The sequence below is a fragment of the Halichoerus grypus genome, chromosome 5 (genome assembly GCF_964656455.1).
Source record: "Halichoerus grypus chromosome 5, mHalGry1.hap1.1, whole genome shotgun sequence".
Classification (NCBI taxonomy): domain Eukaryota; kingdom Metazoa; phylum Chordata; class Mammalia; order Carnivora; family Phocidae; genus Halichoerus; species Halichoerus grypus.
In genome coordinates, this window is record NC_135716.1 from 87618607 (window position 1) to 87646515 (window position 27909).

The 27909-nt window shown below is 41.2% G+C and overlaps 1 protein-coding gene across 6 annotated transcripts in view; it reads right to left on the reverse strand.

Moving 5' to 3' along the window:
- Window positions 1–27909, reverse strand: part of CHD1L (chromodomain helicase DNA binding protein 1 like) — a 168120-nt gene that overhangs the window by 16802 nt on the left and 123409 nt on the right. For 4 of the 6 annotated variants that reach the window (XM_078072532.1, XM_036089180.2, XM_078072536.1 and 1 more), the window contains 11 exons: window positions 27100–27192; window positions 25456–25552; window positions 23461–23534; window positions 22170–22280; window positions 13921–14035; window positions 13262–13415; window positions 10167–10332; window positions 5735–5883; window positions 4327–4490; window positions 3577–3782; window positions 2339–2437 (listed from right to left, as the gene is read on the reverse strand). In XM_078072532.1, the coding sequence (XP_077928658.1) occupies window positions 2339–2437; window positions 3577–3782; window positions 4327–4490; window positions 5735–5883; window positions 10167–10332; window positions 13262–13415; window positions 13921–14035; window positions 22170–22280; window positions 23461–23534; window positions 25456–25552; window positions 27100–27192 (1428 nt within the window). The remainder of the gene's footprint in view (window positions 1–2338; window positions 2438–3576; window positions 3783–4326; window positions 4491–5734; window positions 5884–10166; window positions 10333–13261; window positions 13416–13920; window positions 14036–22169; window positions 22281–23460; window positions 23535–25455; window positions 25553–27099; window positions 27193–27909) is intronic. The other 2 variants (XR_013447947.1, XM_078072534.1) reach the window with 1 other exon arrangement.

Here is a 27909-nt window from a genome sequence, read left to right on the forward strand (position 1 = left end):
TCTATTCTTTCACCTCTTCTGTGTTATTTCAAAATTCCTATCCTCCAAGTCATTTATTCTTTCTTCCATCTGGTCTGCCCTGCTACAGATGCTCTCTATTGTAGTCTTCACCTCATTCATCAAATTCTTCAGCTCCAGAATTTGTTTGGTTCTCTTCTACGGAACAGAACTCATTCTGTTCATGTTTTACTCCTGATTTCAATGAATTGCCATAAGTTTTCTTGCAACTCATTGAGTTTACTCATAACTGCTATTCTGAATTCTTTATCAGTTAGATTGCAATATTCTGTGCCTTTGAGCTTGGTTGCTGGAGAACTGTCATTTTCTTTCTGTGATGCCATATTTCCTTGATTTTTCACATTCCTCGTAGTTATGCACTGCTGCTTTTGCATTTGAAGTAGCAGATACCTCCTTAACTCTGTGCTCACTGCTTTCAGCAGATGGTTTTATGTTCTGTGGTACTGTCACTGAGTTATTCCTTGTGTTTTTGAGGTATACCTGCTCCACACTTCTTGCTTTCTCGGGGCCGAATTTTTAAGCCTTTGTGTCATCTCTGGATGTTATAATTCAGCAGGCTGCCTCTTGGAAACAGCATTCTAGAAGAGCTATACATAGCTCAGGTTTGTGGTTTTTTCCTTGACTGATGACCAAGGCCTGTTCTGAGTGTGCTCCCTGTCTACCTGAGCTCGCTCTCACACACACATTTGGGAGCCTGTACAGACAGGTGGCAGCAGAGTCAGAGGAAGTGTGGGTTTAGCACTCAGGGTTTTGTGGGAGCCTGTGGACCCAGTAGGGAGATCCTGGGTGTGGTACTCCCAAAGACTGTGGCTGAACTTCCTGTTGAGCACAAACCCTCTGACACCATATGAAATTCAGATCTGCCTCCTCCCAGTCACAGAACTCCCACCTTAGTACTGTGGGTGCTGGCAGAGAGAAATGGGTTTCTCCAGCTGTGTTCCATCTGCCGGGACAGCTAGGCGTTTACTCACTACTTTCCTTTCCCCCCACAGGACAGATCACCTCCACCAACTACATCAGTCCATTCAGTGTTTCCCTGGGGGAAAGGCTGTAGCAGGAGAGTTTCTCTTACGACCTCCACTGTGACCAACTCCTATTTTTGTTTTTCTCTTTTCTTCCTTCTCCAGTGATATGCTGGAGTCTTCCCGCAGGATAGCTGGATTTCTGAGTTCTGTCTCATGCATGAGTACCTGCCCGATGAGCACTCATCCAATTTTTTCCTGACGGTGGCAAGAGGGGTCTAGGCAGTTGTGCTGGCTCCATAGCCTGCATGGAGGTCTTCTGTCTCTTATGGGTTGGCAGTGGTGGGCAAGCCTCCTCTCAGGTCCTTTGGAGTAGGTGCTAGGTCCCCATCCTGCCTCCCTCACATTTTCAAACAAGGATCCAAACAGGCATTCCTCAGTCTTCATTTCTAGTTCTGACCTCTCCTGAATTCTCTGCTTTTCCAACTGCCCAATCAATAGCTAGATCTCAGTTATTTTAACCTGTTAAACCTTTCTGTCAGTGATCTATCTTAGTAGAAAGAGTATTCCTTCTAAGTCCTTATATCCCTTTCCACCCTAGAGAACTAGGCAGAAGAGTTAGGGAAAACCAATCTCTGAGGAATCTGAAGGGCCCTTCTCTATTGAACAAGGTCCCTTGGCCTCTCAAGTCCCCAGAAAATAATGACAATAATAATTTTACTCCTCTTGTTACTTTGTGATTTCTGCACGTAAAAGAAGGTGCCCTTTCTCCTCCTCCATGCCAAGGGAGGATATTTCCAGACTTCTAAGTTCCTTTGGCCCCAAGCACCTTTACTTCTGTCTCCAGGGAGTGCTGTATCTCAGCCTACACTAACCTCATAAAACAACCTCCTCCTCTTCAACACCCAACCCCAGCTCTTATTAGCACTTTAATGGCAGGTCTGATTTCTCTCCCACAGGTCTCTGACATTTTCGATAAATATTCCCTTATGAAGATCGGGTGAGTTGGTCGCAGTGGAGGTAAACAATGAAACGCTCTTCATGCCAATACTTAAATATGCACAGAGGGATTGACATTTATCAGAATACTTGCATTTCCACTATCCTCATTATAGTCCCATGAGGTAGGTGGAATAAGTATTATTCACAAATTACAGATGAGAAAACAGGCACAGGGAGGGTAAGGGACTGCCTCAAAGTCGCATAACTAATTAAATGATGACAAAACTAGCTAATAAGACCCCCAACTAGCTCTCCTAACTCCTTAATTAGTGCTTCATAACCCACGTGATACCTGTCCTAAGTGTCCTCTCCTCTTGTATTCCATCCTTACCCCTTTTCTCTGCTTTGCTTCTTACCTTTCATTTTCCCAGCCAGCTCATATATTTTTCGTGGCTCAGCAGATCGTGTTTCCAAAGCTGTGAATAAACCACCTCTGCCCCAGCGACCAGAGTCATCTGAGAGAAGAAAAAATTTTCATTTATAGAAGGCAAAGTCCAGCCCACAATTCGGAAACACAAAGGTATACCAACTAGCTTTGTAGAAGGATGATTTTTCAAAGGGAAGAAACACCTATGTAGCCTCCCAGGAATATCATAGGTTGGACTTCTCAAAAATGTTTAGGTTTTATGGAATATACACGGCTATCCTAATAGGAAAGGTGGAGAGTAGACATGACATAACAAATAGCTCAAGCATATTAAAGAGGGCACATACCGAATGGAGCACTGGGTGTTATACACAACCAATGAATCATGGAACACTACATCAAAAACTAATGATGTAATGTATGGTGATTAACATAACAATAAAAACACAAAAAAACAAATAGCTCAAGCATTGGTGATACAACAGCATACAACTCCCATTTTACAGGTAAGGAAGAAAAAGGTTAAATGACTTATTTGAGCTGCTACTAACATAGCTGGTTAGTACCTTCTATTGACAGTCATTCACTCATTCTATAATATTCGTTAGCACGTATTACATGCAGACACTGCTCTAGGCACTAGAGTCATAGCAGTGGATGACAACAACAAACAGCTCCCATGAAGTTTATGAGACAATCATATAAACAAATACATAATACGTCAGGGTGGTAATACGTGTAATAAAGTAAACTAAAGTAGGAAAAGGAGGAGAGAATAATAGACGCATGGGGGTGGGGTCTGTTTTACACGAGGCACTCAGGGAGACCTCTCTGAGATGCAGACACTTGAACGATGCTTAATGTGGCTATCTGTGGAAAGAGGGTTCCAGGCAGAGGAAGTAAAAAGTGTGAAGATGTGGAAGCAGGGAGAATACGCTGGCAGTTTTGCTTTTTCTCAAAAGATTTGTCTTATATATGTCGCCTCCTTTCACCCTCTTAAAAAAACTTGTGCGGAGAATAGGGAATTATCCAATTATATGCAACCAGGTAAATGGGAGCACCAAGAGTCAAATCTGTATCTCTGGATTCTAAAATTTGCCTTTTTTTGACCACAGGACCGTGCTGGCCCATCAGTCATCCCTGGGTCAGACTTCTGCCTCCTCCTCCCCAGTTCTTGGCATCATAAAGAACAAGGCACCCACCCTGGGCCGGTACCACTCCTCCTACCTACGCAGTGCACGATGACAGCATCCTCTGCCCCAGCCTGTGGGTGGGTGACATCACCGCTAACATACTTGATGGCACTTGAATCTGGATCTTCATAATCCAGCTGGGCAGAGCTCTCCTCTTCCCTGTCCTCTAGGTCCTCTGGTTCGCTCTCCTCAGAAGGCAGGCAGAAGGACTGGTAATTGTTGGACTCCCACCAAGCCATCCTTCAAGAGGCCAGAGAGAACAGGAAATTAACCTGGCCTATCACAATTTCTCTTGGCGCGCACTTCATCCTGCTATTCACAAACAGCAAGTGCCCAGTGGAAATGCAATTAGACACTCACCCTGATTGCAGTTTTCTGCCTATTTGTAAATCAACAAGAAGTCTTACTGATGAGCCTAGCTGCCTCCTGACTATACTTCAATAATGAGCAGCCATCAGATGTCCCTGTTTTTAAGAACAAGATTAAGGTACTGTTCAAGTGAACTAACTCTGTCAGACAGCGACAATAAAACCTTAACATTTTCCCGCTTCAGCTGAATGAGTCTCTCTACCTTAGGCATTCAGGACTTTTTATAAAAGTATGCTGTCAGGGTTAAAGCTCAATCTTGAAAAAAAACATTCTATTACCAGAAGGAGCTACCAGTTTTATAGAAATTTTCTGCAATTTTAAAGTGTTCAACTGTGGACTCAGTATACAATAGTGATTCCTTTAAACATGACCCTCATCAGCTTTATGATAATACAATCAAATAAGACACACATACTTTTTCTCGTGTTCTGCTTCTTCCTTTTTCCTCTTCTTCTCCTCCATTATTCTCTTTCTCTTGGCTGCTGCTTCTTGTCTCTTCTTCCTTCTGTCCTCCAGTTCTTCTGGGCTCAGAATCCGCTTCCTTTTGGTAGACCCCTCTGCAAGGCCTGGGTGGAGAACCTTTAGGAAGAACAAGATCTATAACCAGGAAAGTTGGGGGCTGTCTGTCCCTTCATGAGTTTCATTTATCCTTAAAACACATTCTGTGTGGGACGCCTGGGTGGGTCAGTCGTTAAGCGTCTGCTTTCGGCTCAGGTCATGATCCCAGGGTCCTGGGATCGAGCCCTGCATCGGGCTCCCTGCTCAGCGGGAAGCCTGCTTCTCCCTCTCCCACTCCCCCTGCTGGTGTTCTCTCTCTCACTGCGTCTCTCTGTCAAATAAGTAAATAAAATCTTTAAAAAAAAAAAAAAACACATTCTGTGTGAAAGCAACACACTTAATATTTCACAAAACTGCATCTCCCTGCCCCCTTGTGTGGTGGGAAGTGGTGGCAAGACACTTCAATTTACTGTTCACATTACACATCTTACTGGCCCGGTGATCAGGATATTGTGCTCTAAGCTCAACCAAACTCAACTCATGGTTGGTATAGCAGTACGTCATCTGATTAATTTCAATAGGATCAGGTACTTCAGAAAAGTAATTTTTTTTAATAGAAAGTATACCCTCCAAGAGCCCATTTTAGGTTTAACCATTTTCATTTTTTATTTTTTTAAAAGATTTTATTTATTTGTCAGAGAGAGAGAGAGAGAGAGAATAAGCAGGGGGAGAGGCAGAGGCAGAGGGAGAAGCAGACACCCCGCTGAGCAGGGAGTCCGATGCGGGACTCAATCCCAAGACCTTGGGATCATGATGTGAGCCAAAGGCAGATGCTTAACTGACTGAGCCACGCAGGGGCCCCAGTTTAACCATTTTTAAAGGAAATCCTCCTATAATGTATTATATAATTCCTTCTCAGAGTATTTCAACATCATGATTAACAATAGCTAGCATTTAATGAGCACATACTAAGTGCCAAGTACCAAGAACATTACATACATCGTTCATGACTGCCACCCTCTGTTAGTGACACAGGGTCAAATTATCAGGAGCAGGGTGTGGTATTTTGGTGATCCCTTCTGGGATGGCTAAGATGGACAGGGCTGCTTTCACCTGCCTTAAGTGGAAAAATGCACTCTTCCTGTTAATGTTATTTATGCCAACTTTTACACAATTTTTATACTAAAGTACAGTTAATTATACTTATATTTCAACAAATATTTACATACTTATTTCTCAATAAATCACTCCCAGCATCATTTTTTGTTCTCTTAGGATGCAAATTTGGGAGAATTTATTCTTTTACACAAATTAATAGTCCTTACACTGCTTTTATTTCGGAGTAACCGGCCCTCTTGTGTAGTTTTCTCCAAAAGGGTTTTCTGAAGGTTTACCAGTTGCTCAAATGATTTTCTATCTTCTTTACTAGGCTCCTTGGAATAATCTTTACCTTCAAATAAGTACATATGGTTTTCTAAGAACATAAAACACAAAAGAGAAATGTCAGATACTAGAGAAAAATGGATTAATTCTATTCAAAGCAATAAGGGCAAAGAGAACAGTTTGTATTCTAAATGGGCTAGGACTAGCTTGTGATGAAGGTACTGATTCTGGATTCCACTAACACTGATAGGTGGGGATCTCACACATTTACTATTTAAAGGAGAGGGCGTGGCTAATGCCCTTTGGTCCACCTCTAGCTGGTCTGCAAGTCTCTGCTGGATACCTCCACCCTGTTGAATCTTGGGATCACTCATCACCGATTCCACACTACTCTTCAGGATAGGTCTCACTGATATTAAGATCACTTAATAAAAGATAACTGTGATCATAATTTTTTTATTCTGTACATACTTAATACTCAACTCTCTCCCCCCTTTTCTGTAATATTAAAGGAACAAGTGGCAAATCTATGAGAAAATGGAGAATCACAAAAATAATTCCTGTGATTTACAATATTCTTTTCAGATCTCATGAAGTATCTTTATGAGACTCCCCACAATCCTGGTATAACTAACCCCGCTGAAGAAAGGGAGAAATGAGGCTCAGACAGGGATTAAGGGACTCCCCAGTTCTCACTGCTAATAAATGAAGAAGGCAGGATTTTGACTCAAAAGCCTGCATGCTCTTTTCAGAGCATTCCTGTGTCTGTAGAAGGATGGAGAGTGAACAGGCCAGCACATACTAATTATAGTAATAACAATAATGATAATAATGTAATCTTGAGAGTATTTTATGCTATCGGAACACTTTCACATCTATTATCACATTTAATTTTTCAACTATTTAAAAGAGTAAAGCAGACATTAACAGCACGATTTTATAGATGAGGACACAAAGGCTGAAAGGTTGGGTGATGTGCCAAGATCATGAATCAGTGGTAAAAAGAAGTCATGACAAGCCAAGATCAACAACCACAGAGAGGTGACAGAAAATGATTCTAAAGTGAAGCGTATTTAATAGCACATACTACCAAAGAATGTATTTTCACAGCATTATGAAATCAGCTTTAAGTATGTTTTCTCTAGAGAGTATGAAAGCAAAACATTTTCCTCCTCAAGAGATCAATTGCTTCACACTTGTACCCAAATCCAACCAGCTGTAATTCTAATTGGCATTTGCTAAGTAAATCAGCAGGGGGCTTTCAATGAGGTGCTCTATCAACAAGTGGAAAAAAAAATAAAGAGCTGAGAAGTGTCAAATATGATCAACATATGTAGCTTCATAATGCATGCAATTCTCAACTTACAAACATGCTTTTTAAAAAACCCTGACATTCCAGATAAAGCAACCCTGTTTTTTATTTGTTTTTGATTGGAATTGCTTTAACTACTGGTCTTTCATATTCATTTATATTATTTTTAATCATGCTCCCTGTCCTCACTCTGCAGCCAAAAGGAGGCTGGAGACCACAGGCCTAGACCCTCATCTATGTCCTGCTAGTAGAACCATCTACCACAGAGTGAACATGTACTCACTGATCAAAGACAAGATTCCAAATTTTTTTTTTTTAAGATTTTATTTATTTATTTGAGAGATAGAATGAGAGAGAGAGAGCACATAGAGGGGGGAGGGTCAGAGGGAGAAGCAGACTCCCTGCTGAGCAGGGAGCCCGATGTGGGACTCGATCCTGGGACTCCAGGATCATGACCTGAGCCGAAGGCAGTCGCTTAACCAACTGAGCCACCCAGGCGCCCAAGATTCCAAATTTTAATACAAGTAGGAAATCTCTTCTGGCAGCACTGACTAAGGAATATAATTGTCTTTCTGGAAAACAAAAAAATTTTATTTTGTTCTAATAACATTAGGAAAATAAGCTGAAATTAATCTAGATGAGTGCAGAAATGGGTGCAAGCTTTAGTATTTCATATCCAAGTATAACTTCAAAATAGGGTCACATGCATCCATTTCTTCTCCCACCTAAAACCACTAAATGGCAGTAAAGGGATTTTGAAAAGATATGAGACAACAGTGGATGGAAAGTTTAGTAACTCTTGGAAAACGTAAAGTGGCTGAAGCAATGAGAACAGATTAAGAAAAAACGTAGAGGCCAAACACAGGAGCCTAGTCAAGGGGTGATTTTGAGAATAGAGACCCTGTCAATCCTTCAAAGGATGTACAAGGACAAGGTGCTGGAGAGTGGGGGATCTGAGAGAAATTGTGTACACCCAATAACAGGAGCACCATGAACCCTTGTCATCCACTGTCTCTTCAATTTGAGCAAACAGGTTTATTCCAACCCAAGAAAGATACTAAAGGATTCATCTCTGGAGAAACTAAGTTGCCCAAAGAAAAGACTTCAAATATAAACATCTGGGAAGGCCTCCTCAATGCAGAAGCCGGCTCTCCAACCAGTAATGCTGGAATAAAGACTAAGAGTCTATATACCTGCTTGGCTTTGGGCTGCCTATCAGCTTGGGCACTTCACTGGTACATTTCAGTGAACACTGTTTTCAGACAGCCAGAGGAGACCAGCTATCTCAAGAAAACTCAAGACAAAAACAAGAGGTTCTAAAGCAAATTTTGAAAAAAGCAGCAAAAGCAGCAATAGGAGGAAAGAGAAAAAATGCAGGGGGCCAAAGAATACTTTTTAAAAAGCTATACAATAGGGGCACCTGGGTGGCTCAGTTGGTTAAGCGTCTGCCTTTGGCTCAGGTCATGATCTTGGGGTCCTGGGATCGAGTCCCGCATCGGGCTCCCTGCCCAGCGGGAAGTCTGCTTCTCCTTCTCCCTCTGCCTCTCCCCCTGCTCGTGCTTTCTCTCACTCTGTGTCTCTTTCTAATAAATAAAATCTAAAAATAAAATAAAATAAAAGCTATAATAAATGTCTCAAGGGAGGACATTATCTGTAAAATGAAAACAGGATGACATTAAAACCGAGAACAAGAAAGAGTACTTGAAGAATAAAGATGGGATACTAATATTAATAACTTAAAAAATAAAACATGAGAAAAGTCAAAGAGCTGTGTCCTATAGAACAATACTAGCTGCCTAAATTCCAATCTCTCCATATACCCTATAAAACCACCCCTAATCCATGTCTACTATAAAACGAGGAGTCAGAGAACATTACAAACTTCCATTTGCAGGTAAGTAGAGAAATAAACATCCAAACGCCAACGGAGCCAGCTCCCAAGCCCACACTAGAGTGAGGCAGAGACTGGCAGTGTTGGACACAGCCCCCCAAAGAGCGCCACACCCTACATGCGAAAATAATAAGCACAAGTCTCCGACTCGGTACATCAGAGCACGGGCTACTAAGGAATTTAAAGGAAGGGACCAGAAAGTGCATGCAGCCTGGAGTTTGGGAAGGCACTGCTTTTGGAGGAGAAAGAGACATCCTTTGGCAGTTTTGTGGCAAAAAAAGAAAGCAAGTGATGGAAATTGGGAATCCTACAGAAACAAAGAAAATCACAAAACCAGAAGTCATTCCAACCCCACTCTCCACCAAAAAAGAAGGCATCATTTGGTAAAAAAGCTACATGTCTGCATATCTGTGGAATAAGGTACTCTTGAATTAAGAAGTCCAGAGTAAGACCCTCAAGCCTCACCCCATCCACACTGAATCCCTGCTGCCACTGGTGCGTGACAAAAGTAAGTATAAGACAGCAGGGAACATCCTTACAAAGCTCTAGGTGAAAAACACTTCAAGTCAGAAATTCAAATACTCAGAACCGAAACAGACAAAAAAGACAAATGCTGACCAAATTCAGAAAAGACAAAATCCTCTCATAATTTACATGTATTGTTTCACTAAAAAATTAGCAGCACCTACACCTTTATGGAGTATGGTGAAGATTAAATGAAGGTACATGATGCGGTACACACTTCTGATCAAGTACAGAATAATGTTCAACCAATGTAAAAAACAAATCATTCTACTATTCAGAAAAGGAACATATTCAGAAAAGGAAAATGTGGAGGGTGCCATACTAAGGACAGTGGGCTTCACTAACAAAGGAGAAGATGCTTGCAATCAAGGCAGAAATGGTACAAATTACAACGTTTAAGATATACTACTACAAGCACTGATATCATTGAGTGGGTTCAAAGTTCAGCTACAAAGGAAGAGTCAGACAATTTCCAGTCAGTCTAGGAAGAGTTCTTGGACCAAGGAAGTCTTAAACAGTGTGCCCAAGGGCTGGGTAGGAAAAGATGCCCCAGGGAGCACTATCCAGGACTTTCTATGGGGACCAATCTCCCTCATGTCTAACTTGGGCGGCTGTGCCATTTGCTCTACTCTCAACCCCAACTTACTGCCTTCCTCCTGCTCCCTGACTCCTCCTTCTGTCGTAGGCAAGGCATCAGAGATCCACTGGCCATGTTTTGTTTCTCCCAGGATCGTCTCCAGCTCTATTTCATCCATGGTGCTCCCCTCAGATGACAGCAATTTATCCAAACCGAATTTGAGTATCTCACTCAACTTAAATGGAGAAAATGAAAAAGTCCAGTTAGTTCTCATGAAAATAAGCACTGGGATGTCACTGATTTGCTACATGGCTTAATGACACAAGGCGAATCCCTTCCCTGTTGGTCAGCCATTCTTCTCTCCCCATGAGGATGACACCAACGGGGCCATTTACTAGCTGGATGATGGCCAAGCAGAGAGGTGATGAATACCGATCAGTGATGTTGACTCTGACAATTCTCCACCACCACAAGAAAAATTAGCCAATTTTTTCCTAAATAACAGTAATATCCTGCATTATCTATAGCACTTCTCAGAGTCCTTCTCACAGGCACTTCCAGCAGCCACATGAGAAATCAGAGACCCAGTCAGCCTCTCTCCCACTGACAAATTTCGAAGGAGAAGGCTACACTGGGTACTTTCCCTCTACCATTAACTGACTTCTTTCCTATGGCAATCTGGTTTCCTACCACAGCGCTATGGAAACACCTTTGCAAAGACCAGTAATAACTGATAGCCAGACCTGAAGGCCATTTCTCAATTCTAATCTTCCTGGATATTCCTCTGGCACTGCACTATCCTGCCTCTCTTCACTTATCTTAAAGGCACCCTTAGCCTATTCCGTAGGGATACAGGAACCACCCAAACAGTTCAAATAATTTCCCTGGCTTTAGCGTCCTACTTCCAGCTTTGCAACTCCTTAAGCATTAACTCTCTGAGGTTCCAAATCAAGGCAGACTCACATCGTGGCTTCTAGCTCATATCTTACTCTTTGAGACTGGGTCAGTTATCTCTAGATGGTCTAGTATTTGTGAGCCAAATACTGATGGGAACGTAAACTGTTCCCAACACCAGCTGTTTGGGAGGGCTCTGTCGGACTTCTTGCCCAGCTCAAGGACACCAGAAGGTTACGTTCTGGCTCTAAAGTCTGCTTTTGGGGCGCCTGGGTGGCTCAGTCATTAAGCGTCTGCCTTCAGCTCAGGTCATGATCCCAGGGTCCTGGGATCGAGCCCCGCATCGGGCTCCCTGCTCAGCGGGAGGCCTGCTTCTCCCTCTCCCACTCCCCCGCTTGTGTTCCCTCTCTCGCTGTCTATCAAACAAATAAATAAAATCTTTTAAAAAAAAATAAAGTCTGCTTTCTCCCTCCCCCTCCAGACTACACTAGTTATCTCTTTGGTTGCCAAAAACAAAGGTGACAACCCAATGCCCTTGTCTCAGATGAAAACAGTTTGTTCATTGTTTTAAAATAATCCAGTAATAGAAGATGTGGCTGTGGTTTATTAAATCTAAGAGATATAGGATTCTCAAGTCCTGGAAGAGGGAATCAGGTTCATTACCCTACAAAGAGGCAGATGTAATGAACATTTACTGAATGCTTAGTGTGTGCTAATTATCATCTGAAGTGCTTCTGACTATTTCAGTGAACATGATCCCTGGGCCAAAATGGAAGAACCTAGGATATATTATAATATGGATTCTAATTTTAACCCAGGGGCTACGACAGAATAACTCAAAGCCCTCTTCCAGAAGAGAAAATCTTCAAGTCAGCATTTGTTTCCTATCCAATATTTCCATCTTCAAGCAATTTATTCTTTCATCCGTTTTTCCTAAAGCAGAATTTTGAATTCCTGATCTCATTTACCCACCTCTGACTATGAAGGTCACTCACTAATCAAAGGGTCTGGGGTTAAGATGAGGTATGGGATTAACCATCATTTATTAAGCTGAGTACTTTATCTAATTTTTTTAACAGTCCTCTGAGGTAACTTGCAGTATTCTCATTTTTTGAAATGCAAACAGAGCACATCTGAGAGGTGAAGATACCTGCTCAAAGCTACATAGCCACTAAGGGACAAGGCTTGGATCTGAATCCAAGTGAGGGGTATCTAAAGCCCATCCTTGTTATTCCATATTCCGCCACCTTTATGTATCATTTTCATTTCTAGCTCCTTGCTTGCATGCAGTAGATACCATGGCAGGTATGTCTGGCCAGGGAACAAATGTGTAGTTGGGGAGAGTGGGTGTTAATAGCAGTTCTTTGTGTTTACTTTCTCACCCACAAGAAAGTACTGACAGGGGCGCCTGGGTGGCTCAGTCGTTAAGCATCTGCCTTCAACTCGGGTCATGATTCTGGGGTCCTAGGATCGAGCCCCACATCAGGCTCCCTGCTCCACGGGAAGCCTGCTTCTCCCTCTCCCACTCCCCCTGCTTGTGTCCCCTCTCTCACTGTGTCTCTGTCAAATAAATAAATAAAAATCTAAAAAAAAAAAAAGAAAGTACTGACAATATGACACATTCTTTTTTTTTTTTTGGTTTTTAGTTTTATTTACAAATATTCAGCTAAGTTAAAGGCATAGTAAGTGTGGTCAACTAATTACTAACAGTTCGTAGAAAATTCAGTGTTTCTTTTGATTCAAATATTTCGAAAACTTTAATAGATGTAAATTATTTTTCTTTTTGTTTTATATAGTCAATATTAATTAAGCATGCTAATATCTTTTTTTCTTAGATAATCATTTTGGAATATGTAATTGGCTAATTGTTTTTATTAAAGAGATAGCTTTATAATATTTGCTACGATAAATCCATCATTAAGTAGACACCACCACCTTTCCTTTGCAGATGGCCTTAGTTTTACAATCTCCTCAAATAGCATCACCTCACAAATTTAATTTTGATGCCAGCCTGGCCAGTATAAAGCCATTCAGGAATATTTTTTTAAATTATATTTTATTATGTTATGTTAATCACCCTACATTACACCATTAGTTTTTGATGTAGTTCGTGATTCACTGTTCGCGTATAACACCCAGTGCTCCATTCAATACCTGCCCTCTTTAATCCCCATCACCAGGCTAACCTCTCCCCCCACCCCCTCCCCTCTAGAACCCTATGGACTCTGAGAAATATAACACATTCTTAAGGGAAGAACAACATATGATACCTGGAGCTCAGCATCCGCTGCAGGTTTCTGGGCCCCCAGAGTAAAATGGCCTCCCTCTATGATTGTGTTGGTAAGCTGCAGTTTGGAGGCTGCTTTCCTACAGACTATTTCCTCCACAGTGTCTCGGCCAATCAGCCGAATAACTTTAACAGACCTGTACAGAGTCAAAAGAGAGGAGTGTGCTGTGAGGGTCTGCAGAGATGAACACAAGCATACAAGGTTGATATACCTAAAAGGAAACAAACCCAAAATGCTACGTTCAGGGTACAACTAAAGGGAGACTGGACTATGCGGACGTAAGCATTTGTTAGAGAGATCTGGCCCCACAGAAACTTTCCAAGAGAGTCAAGGAAGGGACGAGGAGGGGCCATAAACTAGGGTTTCTGATGGGAACAGGAGGAAAACCTCTGGTAGATCTCAATTATCCTCTGGTCAAAGGGTAAGGCCCATCTCTTTAGCTTTTTAATGAAGCAAGTCTGGAATGAGAATGCGTGTTGGCCAGCAGCCTTCGAGGAGTCAGCAGCAAAGCTGGGCTAAAACCCAGTGCTCTCTGGCCCTCCAGTCTGGGATGCCACAGGACCAGCTTCTTCACCTTCCTTCCCCACCCGGAACTGCTGAGGAGCCCCAGATGTGGAAGAATGCTGGTGCTGAACTCTCACTTGTTCTGGCCAATCCGATGAGCCCTGGCAGCTGCCTGCAAGTCATTCTGCGGATTGAAATCACTGTCGACAAAAATAACGGTATCTGCAGCCGTTAAGTTCATGCCAACTCCTCCTGAAAACAATGCAAAAGGAACGTGATCAGCAGCACTCCGGCTAGGGCTAGAAGAGAAAGACACAAGGCTACAGCGGTATGATTGGTAAATTAAGATCAGTCAAAACAGTTGGCCTCACCCTTCAAACTGACACTCCATCCCCAACTCCAGGACCTTGGAGTGGTTAACAGTGCTACCCGGGCTCATATTGCCTGACTTGGGAAAATTTAACGACCAAAAGTAACAGAATGAGAGGAGCAGGGGCAAGGAGCCAAAGTGCAAGCTGAAGTTAGTGCCAGGAAGCCATTTTAAATGGTTTGATTGGTTTGTTTAGAATGCTCTAAAAGGATGCATGCTCTTTCAAAAGAAAAGTCTTAAATATGCAAGAGGCCTTCTGCTGTGGGCGCTGTTAAGAGAGGAGTTAACATCCACCGCAGGTTACAACTAAGGCAGCAAGGTCCCTGATAGAGGCTAATGAGAACAGAGGATGACATTTATTTATTACACTCCTAAGCAGAGCAGGAAACTACCTCCCTCTGACAGGAGAAATCTTAGAAAGCCTTTTCTGTGTTTCCACATGAATCAAAGAGAAGCTAACAAAACCAACCATAGGACAAGAACACTCCATGGGACAACTTTCTGATCCTTCTTCAGCATAGCAAAAGGGCTGAGGAGGCTCTTTGGATGATGAGAATTAATTAAGAGAACCATGAAAGCAAATTACAGCCTTGTCTTTGATTAATGTGGAAACAAGTACAAAAGGGACTTCCTCTTGCCAGGGTCGTTACAGCTCATTGCTGAGACAAGCGAGCCTGAAAAGGCTTGTTCCAAGAGCCTGAATTAAGGACTAACTTTTGAGATGGGCTACTGACTCTAAGCTGGCTCTCAAGACAAGTCAGGCAGGAATATTCTAATTAAAGACTTCATATAAAATTAAAGTTGGAATAAAGAGATAATAAAGACTGATTACTGAGAGGTGCTAAATTATACCTGACAATAATGCCTGCTTGTGCTGTGCTTACTACGTGCCAGGCACTGTTCTACGCACTTCACATATATCGACCCTTTTAATCCTGACAACAACCTTACGAGTAGTTTGTTATTATCATGGGCATTTTATAGATAGAAGAACAGAGAAGCCAAAGGACTTATTAGAGATCACACAGCTAGAAAGTGAAAGAGCCAGGAGTCAGTCCCACATTGTCTGGCTCCAGAGACTTTGCTTTTACCCACTACACCACAATTATCTCCTAGGTACTTATTTCATTAAAGTGTGCTCCATAAAAATTATCACCTTCTTCCAGGGTTAATGTCTCAGTTCAGCTCTTCTTCATTAAGGGGTGATGTCTTACAAATAAGCTATTCTCCAGTCTTCTTTGGGACATATCACGAGCTATCACTGCCACCTGGTGGCAATACGCTTCAATCACAGAAACATTTGAAAGTTGGAGGGAACCTGTTAAATGAAATGATAGTACTACTAATCTACAGCTAAAACGTAAGGGCAAACATGACCGATAGTGTTTGGAAAAGGCTCATGTCCAGGACTGCTTCAGTTCCCAAAAGACTACCCTGTGCTGATTCTGCTTCTGAGTACTCCAAAGGGCTGACTCTTTCTTCCTAATTTTAGACCTTTCAAACATAACGCTACTCTCTGAATATGATGAACTCTAGGTCTGACCTAGAGTTCAGAATCATGATTTTAAAGATACTAGCTGGGCTTGAAAAAAGCATGGAAGTTATTAGAGAAACCCTTTCTGGAGAAATTAAAGAACTAAAATCTAACCAAGTCGAAATCAAAAAGGCTATTAATGAGGTGCAATAAAAAATGGGGGCACTAACTGCTAGGATAAATGAGGCAGAAGAGAGAATCAGTGAGATAGAAGACCAAATGATGGAAAATAAAGAAGCTGAGAAAAAGAGAGATAAATAACTACTGGATCACGAGGGCAGAATTCGAGAGATAAGCGATACCATAAGATGAAACAACATTAGAACAACTGGGATCCCAGAAGAAGAAGAAAGGGAGAGAGGGGCAGAAGGTATACTGGAGCAAATTATAGCAGAGAACTTCCCTAATTTGGGGAAGGAAACAGGCATCAAAATCCAGGAGGCACAGAGAACCCCTCTCAAAATCAATAAAAATAAGTCAACAACCCGACATCTAATAGTAAAACTTACGAGTCTCAGAGACAAAGAGAAAATCCTGAAAGCAGCTCGGGACAAGAGATCTGTAACCTACAATGGTAGAAACATTAGACTGGCAAAAGACCTATCCACAGAGACCTGATAGGCCAGAAAGGACTGGCAGGATATATTCAGAGCACTAAATGAGAAAAATATGCAGCCAAGAATACTATATCCAGCTAGGCTGTCATTGAAAATACCAGGACAAACAAAAACTAAAGGAATTTGCAAACACAAAACCAGCCCTACAAGAAATATTGAAAGGGGTCCTCTAAGCAAAGAGAGAGCCTAAAAGCAACATAGACCAGAAAGGAACACAAACAATATACAGTAACAGTCACCTGACAGGCAATACAATGGCACTAAATTCGTATCTTTCAATAGTTACCCTGAATGTAAATGGGCTAAAGGCCCCAATCAAAAGACACATGGTATCAGATTGAATACAAAAACAAGACCCATCGATATGCTGTCTGCAAGAGACTCATTTTAGACCCAAAGACCCCCCCCCAGATTGAAAGTGAGGGGGTGGAAAACCATTTACCATGCTAATGGACACCAAAAGAAAGCTGGGGTGGCAATCCTTATATCAGACAAATTAGATTTTAAACCAAAGACTGTAATAAGAGATGAGGAAGGACACGATATCCTACTTAAAGGGTCTATCCAACAAGAAGATCAAACAACTGTAAATATCTATGCCCCTAACATGGGAGCAGCCAATTATATAAGCCAATTAATAACAAAAGCAAAGAAACACATTGATAAAAATACAATAATAGTGGGGGACTTTAATACCCCCTCGCTGAAACGGACAGATCATCTAAGCAAAAGATCAACAAGGAAACAAAGACTTTAAATGACACACTGGACCAAATGGACTTCACAGATATATTCAGAACATTCCATCCCAAAGCAACAGAATACACATTCTTCTCTAGTGCTCATGGAACATTCTCCAGAATAGATCACATCCTAGGTCACAAATCAGGTCTCAACCAGTACCAAAAGATTGGGATCATTCCCTGCATATTTTCAGACCACAATGCTTTGAAACTAGAACTCAATCACAAGAGGAAAGTCAGAAAAAACTCAAATACATGGAGGCTAAAGAACACCCTACTAAAGAATGAATGGGTCAACCAGGAAATTAAAGAAGAATTAAAAAAATTCATGGAAACCAATGAAAATGAAAACACAACTGTTCAAAATCTTTAGGATGCAGCAAAGGCAGTCCTAATACAGTCCTTTCTCAAGAAACAAGAAAGGTCTCAAATACACAACCTAACCTACACCTAAAGGAACTAGAGAAAAAACAGCAAATAAAGCCTAAGGAGAAGCCAGCAAGAGAAGAGAAATAATAAAGATCAGTGAGGAAATCAATAAAATAGAAACCAAAAGAACAGCAGAACAGATCAACAAAACTAGGAGCTGGTTCTTTGAAAGAATTAACAAGATTGATAAACCCCTGGCCAGACTTATCAAAAAGAAAAGAGAAATGACCCAAATCAACAAAATCATGAATGAAAGAGGAGAGATCACAACCAACACCAAAAAATACAAACAATTATAAGAACATATTATGAGCAACTCTATGCCAGCAAATTAGATAACCTGGAAGAAATGGACGCATTCCTAGAGATGTATCAACTACCAAAACTGAACCAGGAAGAAACAGAAAACCTGAACAGACCTATAACCACTAAGGAAATTGAAGCAGTCATCAAAAATCTCCCAAAACACAAAAGCCCAGGGCCAGATGGCTTCCCAGGGGAATTCTACCAAACATTTCAAGAAGAATTAATACCTATTCTTCTGAAACTCTTCCAAAAAATAGAAATGGAAGGAAAACTTCCAAACTCGTTTTATGAGGCCACCATTACCTTGGTCCCCAAACCAGACAAAGACCCCATCAAAAAGGAGAATTACAGACCAATATCCTTGATGAACATGGATGCAAAAATTCTCACCAAAATACTAGCCAATAGGATCCAACAGTACATTAAAAGGATTATTCACCACGACCAAGTGGGATTTATCCCTGGGCTGCACGGTTGGTTCAACATCCGCAAATCAATCAACGTGATACAATACATTAATAAAGGACAAGAAGTATATGATCCTCTCAATAGATGTAGAAAAAGCATTTGACAACGTACAGCATCCTTTCTTGATCAAAACTCTTCAGAGTATAGGGATAGAGGGTACATACCTCAATATCATAAAAGCCATCTATGCAAAACCCACAGCCAATATCATTCTCAATGGGGAAAAACTGAGAGCTTTCCCCCTAAGGTCAGGAACGCAGCAGGGATGTCCACTATCACCACTGCTATTCAACATAGTACTAGAAGTCCTAGCCACAGCAATCAGACAACAAAAAGAAATAAAAGGCATCCAAATTGGCAAAGAAGTCAAACTCTCACTCTTTGCAGATGATATGATACTTTATGTGGAAAACCCAAAAGACTCCACCCCAAAACTGCTAGAACTCATACAGGAATTCAGTAAAGTGGCAGGATATAAAATCAATGCACAGAAATCAGTGGCATTCCTCTATACCATCAAGACAGAAGAAAGAGAAATTAAGGAGTCAATTCCATTTACAATTTCACCCAGAACCATAAGATACATAGGAATAAATCTAACCAAAGAGGCAAAGAATCTGTACTTAGAAAACTATAAAATACTCGTGAAAGAAATTGAGGAAGACACAAAGAAATGGTAAAACGTTCCATGCTCATGGACTGGAAGAACAAATATTGTGAAGATGTCAATGTTACCTGGAGCAATCTACACATTCAATGCAATCCCCATCAAAATACCATCCACTTTTTTCAAAGAAATGGAACAAATAATCCTAAAATTTGTATGGAACCAGAAAAGACCCCAAATAGCCAGAGGAATGTTGAAAAAGAAAAGCAAAGCTGGTGGCATCACAATTCCAGACTTCCAGCTCTATTACAAAGCTGTCATCATCAAGACAGTATGGTACTGGCACAGAAACAGACACATATATCAATGGAACAGAACAGAGAACCCAGAAATGGACCCTCAACTCTATGGTCAGCTAATCTTTGACAAAGCAGGAAAGAATGTCCAATGGAAACAACACAGTCTCTTCAACAAATGGTGTTGGGAAAACTGGACAGCCACATGTAGAAGAATGAAACTGGACCATTTCCTTACACCACACACAAAAACAGACTCAAAATGGTTGAAAGACCTAAATGTGAGACAGGAGTCCATCAAAATCCTAAAGGAGAACACAGGCAGCAACCTCTTCGACCTCAGCCGCAGCAACTTCTTCCTAGAAACATCGCCAAAGGCAAGGGAAGCAAGGGCAAAAATGAACTATTGGGACTTCATCAAGATAAAAAGCTTTTGCACAGCAAAAGAAACAGTCAATAAAACCAAAAGGCAACCAACAGAATGGGAGAAGATATTTGCAAATGACATATCAGATAAAGGGCTAGTATCCAAAATCTATAAAGAACTTATCAAACTCAACACCCAAAGAACAAATAATCCAATCAAGAAATGGGCGGAAGACATGAACAGACATTTTTCCAAAGAAGACCTCCAAATGGCCAACAGACACATGAAAAAGTGCTCCAACATCGCTTGGCATCAGGGAAATCCAAATCAAAACCTCAATGAGATACCACCTCACACCAGTCAGAATGGCTAAAATTAACAAGTCAGGAAACGACAGATGTTGGCGGGGATGCGGAGAAAGGGGAACCCTCCTACACTGTTGGTGGGAATGCAAGCTCGTGCAGCCACTCTGGAAAACAGTATGGAGGTTCCTCAAAAAGTTGAAAATAGAGCTACCATACGATCCAGCAATTGCACTACTGGGTATTTACCCCAAAGATACAAATGTAGGGATCCGAAGGGGTACGTGCACCCCGATGTTTATAGCAGCAATGTTCACAATAGCCAAACTATGGAAAGAGCCAAGATGTCCATCGACAGATGAATGGATAAAGAAGACGTGGTATATATATACAATGGAATACTATGCAGCCATCAAAAGGAATGAGATCTTGCCATTTGCAACAACGTGGATGGAACTGGAGGGTGTTATGCTGAGCGAAATAAGTCAATCAGAGAAAGACATGTATCATATGACCTCAGTGATATGAGGAATTCTTAATCTCAGGAAACAAACTGAGGGTTGCTGGAGTGGTGCGGGGTGGGAGGGATGGGATGGCTGGGTGATAGACATTGGGGAGGGTATGTGCTATGGTGAGCGCTGTGAATTGTGCAAGACTGTTGAATCACAGATCTGTACCTCTGAAACAAATAATGCAATATACATTAAGAAAAAAAAAAAAAGAAGATAGCAGGAGGGGAAGAAGAAGGGGGGGAAATTGGAGGGGGAGATGAACCATGAGAGACGATGGACTCTGAAAAACAAACTGAGGGTTCTAGAGGGGAGGGGGGTGGGAGGATGGGTTAGCCCGGTGATGGGTATTAAGGAGGGCACGTACTGCATGGAGCACTGGGTGTTATACGCAAACAATGAATCATGGAACACCACATCAAAAACTAATGATGTAATGTATGGTGATTAACATAACAATAAAAAATTTAAAAAAAAATAAAGCTAGAACAATCTGATGACAAAAAAAAAAATGATGATGAAATCAGTAACGCATAAATAGAGCTATTTTCCAACACTGAAGATGCATTTGCCCTGATCCTTCCAGTGTCTCCTAAAACCATCCCTGAGACAAGAGAGAATGTGAATCAATGGCTGATTCAGGGTGCAGTCTATGATAATGGAAGCAAGCGAAGCCAAATGAATCAGATTATACCTCTGTAATACAGAGATGAGACATACACAGGTGAAACAATCTCATGGTCAAGGACTCTACTTAACACATCTTTTATGTACCCTTACAGTATGAGACACTTAATAAATGCTTTCTAAGATGGAACTTTTTCTTTATACAAATATTGATCTCTCCTTAATAGAGGATACAAATCCCTTTAGTGTTCCTGCATCTATTGCATCAAAATTAGGTCTACAGGGCACCTGGGTGGCTCAATCGGTTAAGCGTCTGCCTTTGGCTCAGGTCATGATCTCAGGGTCCTGGGATGGAGCCCCACATCGGGCTCCCTGCTCAGCAGGGAGTCTGCTTCTCCTTCTCCCTCTGCCCTTACCCCTGTTTGTGCTCTCTCTCTTGCTCACACTCTGTCTCAAATAAATAAATAAAAATCTTAAAAAAAAAAAAAAAGATTAGGTCCACAAAAAATAAGATAATGAAACTAAGATTCTAGAAGTTCAACACTAATTTAAGGTCGGCTTGCTCCATGACATAAGAATAATTTCATCTCCGAGAACTGATTTCAAATGACTAAAGCGTCTATAAAAGCAGTGTTTAACTGGTAAAACATTATAAATATCACATAAAATATTTATGACTTAACTCATAAAGATAATGTTAAAAATAATTCTAAAGAGCTGGCAATTTCATTATAATCACAACTTTTTAAAAAAAGAGATTTTTATTAAGCTTTTACAGCACTATTCCAGAGCTACTTGAGGAGGAGGGATAAGTAGCAGACAGGCTGTTATCTTACTTCCTAAATTCACAGCTGGGAAGGAGAGTGTTCTCTACTGAATGTGAGTAAAACTTTCCATGAGATTACAGACATCTTCCGGGACAACCCCAGGTCAGTGGTCAAACCAGAATCAAATTCCTTTCCAACAACCCCTGCTTTCAGCCTTACTTCTCTGAGCTGGCAGCTTAGATAACGTGGACAGGAAACAACCCCATGCTAGGAGTCCAATACTTTGATTAACTTATGGCAACTCCCTCAATTGCCCTTTTTTATGTTCCTTGGTAATGACCTCACCTTTCAGAGAATTAGGGGAAAGCATACTAGTGGTCGGGATGTAAAAGTACTGTATCCCCCCCTTATTTGTCTGCTTTAGCCAATGCCTGTGTGGCCTACCTGCCCTGGTACTCAGGAGAAAAATAAAAACAGGCTGCTGTCCGAAGTTCTTAATGGCCAGGTGTCTCTCTTCTCCTCTCACAGACCCATCCACACGCTCGTAGCTGTACCCTTCACACACAGAAAGAAAACAGACATAGAAACCCTTTCACATATTCTTTGAGGAATAAAACTCTGTCGGCTCAAAACCAAATGCTAATTTTGTCCCTTTTTGTATACATGTATGTCTCTACTTGAAGCAAATCCCATGGGAAAAATCTAAATTTAGGTGACATTTCATTGTTTTACACAAGAACTCAACATAATATACCTCTCTGGGATTTTTAAATACATGCAGTTGATGTATTTGGCGTTTATGGAGTTAATAGTCAATTCTGACTATCCCAACCCCGAAGCACACTGTGAACCACACTGTGTGGTAGTTTCCAATTCTGCCACGACAGAATTCTTACTAATGCAAGCAGTAAGACAAGCACTGAGGAGCTGGTGAGTGAGCCTGCCCAATGGCCCAGCAGCTGCCTTTCAATGAAGCTTCAGGTTCACCCATCACCACAGACCCCTGTCAGGAATGGGAATTATATGCTCAAGCCCTGTTTGTGAATCTGGGGATCCCCCAACATGCCAATGGCATTTCCTACAAGTGTCCAATGGACCAGGTACTGTACTGTAGTACTTAGGGGGCATCGAGTGGCTCTAAGAGACCTACTCTGAATTCATATTTTAAACAGTAAGGTCTGAAGCTGATGCTCCCTCACCACTGATTTCAAGATCAGTGTTATAGCCTTTTCCCATCATCCCACATACATTTTATTATATATTAAACAGAATCCCCAGGTAATAACTTACATTCCCTATTGTTTATATAGAAAAAACATTCCTTTCCCTTGGTTGATACATGGGATCTCTATAATTTCATCTTTTCTACTGATCCTGAGTAAGTGCTCAACAGTTGAATTGAATATTGCAAGACACCGAAAGCTCGTTTTTTAGCAAACATTTTCAAAAACACTCAACATTTCTGCAACTCGGATTTTTTTTCCAGTATCCACAATTTTAAATCACATCGCCAGGGGGAATGTGTGTGCTTATTTCTGCCCATGTGTCTCCACCTGGCTGTCAATCCTTGTGTAACACACCTCTCTCCTTACTTTCAATCTTCCTTTGGTTCAGAATAATGTTCTTTCACTGCTTTCCTCTGTAACATCCCCACCCCCCAGATTACTCTTCATGGACCTACTAGACTGTTAAGTCTAAAAAAGGCTTAAGCAATGTAGTGGCCAAGGAACGTCACCTCTATAGTCCATGTAGTCTTGGAGAATATCCAACATCTGGGTCATCTGGGAGAAAAGTAAAACTCGATGGCCCCTGGCAAGAAAGAGAAAAGGAAAGGCTACCAACTCCTAAGTTTCCCTGAGGGAAACTTACCAAAGAATACAAGTTTATAAATAAATGAAATACTGAAGTAGAAATATAAATACCATAATCATTTACAGAGACTTCCTCAGAAATGCTAAAAGTTCCACATAAATAACTCCACACGTAGCCATATTCTGCAGAGCCGAAGTTCTCAAACTATAGATACTCCCAGGAGCAAATGCACCAGGCGTACAGAAAGCCCCAGGATAACCAAAGCACGTCTTTCTGGAATGTCAATTTACGTTCCAATTTAATGGAAAGAAATAAACGCTTTCATTCGAACAGCTAAATAAATAAAGGTATGTGAAGAATAAAATGTAAAAGTCAAATGCACAAAACCCAACTGGAAATCATCAGCCATCTATAGCCATTCTCTGCTTGCAGGTGTAAAATCACTATCCTCTCATCTACAGCTGTATTGGCTGAAAAGTCTGAGAAGTATCACTTTACTTTAGAGAAGGGGCAGGTGGCATCTCATATCCCATAGGACACATTAAAAAACTTATGTATAGGGAGAGGAAGGGAAAGGAGGAGGCAAAATGAATTAAGTCAAGAATGAAGATGAGCCTACAGTCCCATGTTATCAGGTATTACTTTAAGTTTTCACAAAGAAAAGAAATATGACACTGTCAAAACAAAAGTCTCGTTAGGAAAACTAATTTAATCTGAGCTTGCGATGTGTGTAAAGGAACAATTATGAAGAACTCCTTCAAGACTAGCCCCAAACATGTGGAAAAGGCATTGAACTTGAGGACCTCAATTCTAATCCCATCTCTGTCATTTGCTGGCTGCGTGACTTTAGACAGGTCACATGACTACTCTGGGCCTGTTTCATCACCTGTGAAATGAAAAGGTTGGACAGAAAATGTTTATGGGTCCTCCTCTACCTCTAACACACTTATACTAGCTATATCAGAGCCAATAAAATACATGAAGACATGCAATTATTTGGTTTGCACATTCCTAATGTTGGGTGGTTTTGCCAAACCTGAGGTTTTATGGTTAGTTCAGGCTCACTTGGGACAGTTGTCCCAAAGGGCCAACTTTGAAACTCTTAGGAAGCTGGGCTTTTTCTAGACTTCTCTGTCCCTCTGGGGTCCAGGAGGATCAGGTAGAGGCTGGATACCAGGCCACTGAACAGTTAGCTGAACCTTTTAAGGCTCCAAGAGTGACTTGGTCTTCAGCTACCCAGCCCATGTCTCTGGGAAAGAGTCCTCCAAGTTCTCTCTGAACCAAACCCTACAGGGGTTAACAAAGGTGCATATTTACTAAGCCCTCATTAAGTGCCAATTCTACAAGGTACCGGCAGGCAATTAAAAAATAAATGTTTGATGATATCTCTGTCTGTGGAACTAAACAATACAGCTGGAGTAGTAAGATTACTGCACATCAATTAAACAGAGAGGAGATTAAGGCAGTGCATTGCCAAGTGCTGGATTAGGATCCTAGGTGCTGTAGGAATTCAGGAAAGGGAAGCATGATTATGGAGGGGATGGGATGGGATGAGATGGGGTGTAGGTGTAGTTGCAGAGAAGGTGGAACCAGAATCAAGGTCTTGAAAAAAAGAAAACTTGGAATTAGTCTCAAGAAATCAGTGAATTGGGGAGCCTGTGTGACTCAGTTGGTTAAGCGTCTACCTTCGGCTCAGGTCATGATCCTGGAGTCCTGCGATCGAGCCCCGCATTGGGCTCCCTGCTCAGGGAGGAACCTGCTTCTCCCCCCACCCCCCGCTCATGCTCTCTCTTGCTATCTCTCTCTCTCAAATAAATAAATAAAATCTTAAAAAAAAAGAAAGAAAGAAAGAAGTCAGTGAATCATCTGGTTTTAAAAATTACCAGCTCAGAGCAGAAAATGTAAACTGACCACCTACCTGGAATACAGGAATGCAAGCAGCTTATCCAGTAGATGAAGTTTCCCACTGGCCTCAATCAGGTGGTCTCCAATTTCAAAAGGCTCTGGTTCCACACCTGAAAAAAAAGGAACCTATTCCCAATGAAGTGTCCCCTGGTCATGGCAGACTTCTTAAGTAGAGAAGCTGATAGTGAGGCTACAGCAAGAGGCTAAGCTCCTTCTAACTGAAAATGGCCCAAGTCTCATCTCTCTTTGAGACGTTTTATAATTATTTGTTTGTATGATAATCTTGGTGCTGCTTAACATCAATCACAGAGCCTAACATCCCCAACATGCTTAATAAATGTCCATCCAAGGAACAAGCCCACTCTTTAGGAAAGGGAGGCACAAGGACATGCTAACGGCCAGAGAACTGAAAATCTGAGACTCTCACTCAGGAAAACAAATCAAGAAATAATGCTTATATGTATAAACGAGTAATTCTCAAGGCGGGGAATGGCAGTCAGAATAACCCAGAGGGCTTCTTTCAAAATCTCCATGTTCCCAATGCCCCCTGCCTTAAGAAAAGATTCTGAAATGCACCTAATTAATATTCTGTGCAATTTAAAACAATTCATAGTGCTACTTGCAAATACGCCCTTAAAATGACACCAGCAAATCCTCCACATTGATCCTACCCATTCCAGTGCCCCCATGGCCACATAAGTCCTAGAAGTGTCCCAAAGGCTACCTATTAGAGTGAATCAAAAAAGCCCTTGTTTGAATTAAAATGAAAATACTACATATTGAAATGTGCGGTATTTAGCTAAAGCAGCACTTAGAGGGAAATTTGCAGACATCTCTAAGATGGAGGGGAAGCAGCAAAGGAGGCTGAGAAAGAGCAGAGGTAGGGAAATGGAGATGCAAGAGAAAGTGCTGTTCCAGGAGCCAAAGGAAGAAAGTGTTTCAAGAAAGAATTGATCAACTGTGTCAAAGGTTTTAGAGGTTAATTAAATGTGAACTGACAACCACCGGAGATCACTGGTAAACTTGCAAAGTTAAAGGGTGGTAATGAAAGGCCGACAGCGGAATGGGTTTAAGACAATGGGACATCTAGGATGGCTCAGTCAAGGTTGAGCATCTGACTCCTGATCTCAGCTCAGGTCTTGATCTCAGGGTCGTGAGTTCAAGCCCTGCATTTGGGCTCCATGCCCAGTCCAGCATGGAGCCCACTTAAAAAAAAAAAAAAAGACAATGGGACATCTAATCACAAAGAAATGATCCCTAAATCCAGATTATGAGACAACCCATAAAACAACCAGCACTGAGATTCTTCAAAACTGTAATTTCAGGCAAGACCAAAAAAAAAAACCAAACAAACAAACAAAAAAGCTGAGGAATGTTTCTGGATTATAGGAGAATAAAGAGACAAATATAATTCAGATCTATGACTCGATTTTGAATTTTAAAAGAAGAAAGTCAAAGCCATAAGGGACATTAAGGGGACAACTGAAAAAAGTTGAATATGAATGATAGATTACATCAACAGGAAAAAATTAACAAAAGAAAATGGAGGAACAAACTAGACAGTAAATACAGGCAATTCTTTTGAAGAATTTTGTGATGATGTTGGCCACAGAAATGTTCATGAAAAGCAATGTGAGAAAAAAGGGCATTGTCTCACCATCAAACAGATATGGGTGATCCACACACTTTCGAAGCTGGGACAAGACGTTCTGAAGTTTAACTTTCTTTGCCATCTCATTTTCAAATGCATCTGAAAACAGCAACAGAGAAAGACAGAGAGAGAGATATGGACTACTAAACAAAAACAAAAAAACCAAACAAAAACTCTAAGTTAACCTTACTTATTCAGTAATATATCTCTCAAACCTATATTAACCTCCTAAATTTCACTGAATTGCATTAAGAATTAACAGCATATCCACATGAAGTTTTCTTAACTATCACTTTGTTTTAAGGAAGCCTAACTATAAAATGAACTCAGGAGTATGTTGTTACTTTTGCACAATTCTAAATTCCCTTCTTTAACTACTGTTGTGGAGCCAAGGGATAAAATAACACAAAGTGACAGACTGTTCTACTCCTCTCTCTCTGTTCCCACTCCTAATTCCTCTCAGTGAATCCAGTCCAACAAAAAAGCTTTGCAATGTGTTAAATATCTGACGGGGTGGAAAGATGAAAGGCATGACTGGCATACCTAGAAGTGTTTGCTTAACTAACTTCTATGCAGTAAGGACAACTGGTGGGGGGCGGGGGGAGAGAAAAGGAAATTTCACAAGTGCAACAACCAATAAAGTCTGCATTACAGTAAAGATACCCCGCATGGTTTCACTGTGGCTGACCTGAACATTATTCAGAATACAAAATTCCATCCCATATTACTATACAAAGCAAGTGTGATAAGATATTTACTCACCTAGTACACATATACCCACTAGTAGGCATGCCTAGCATTTATTTTGAACAATCA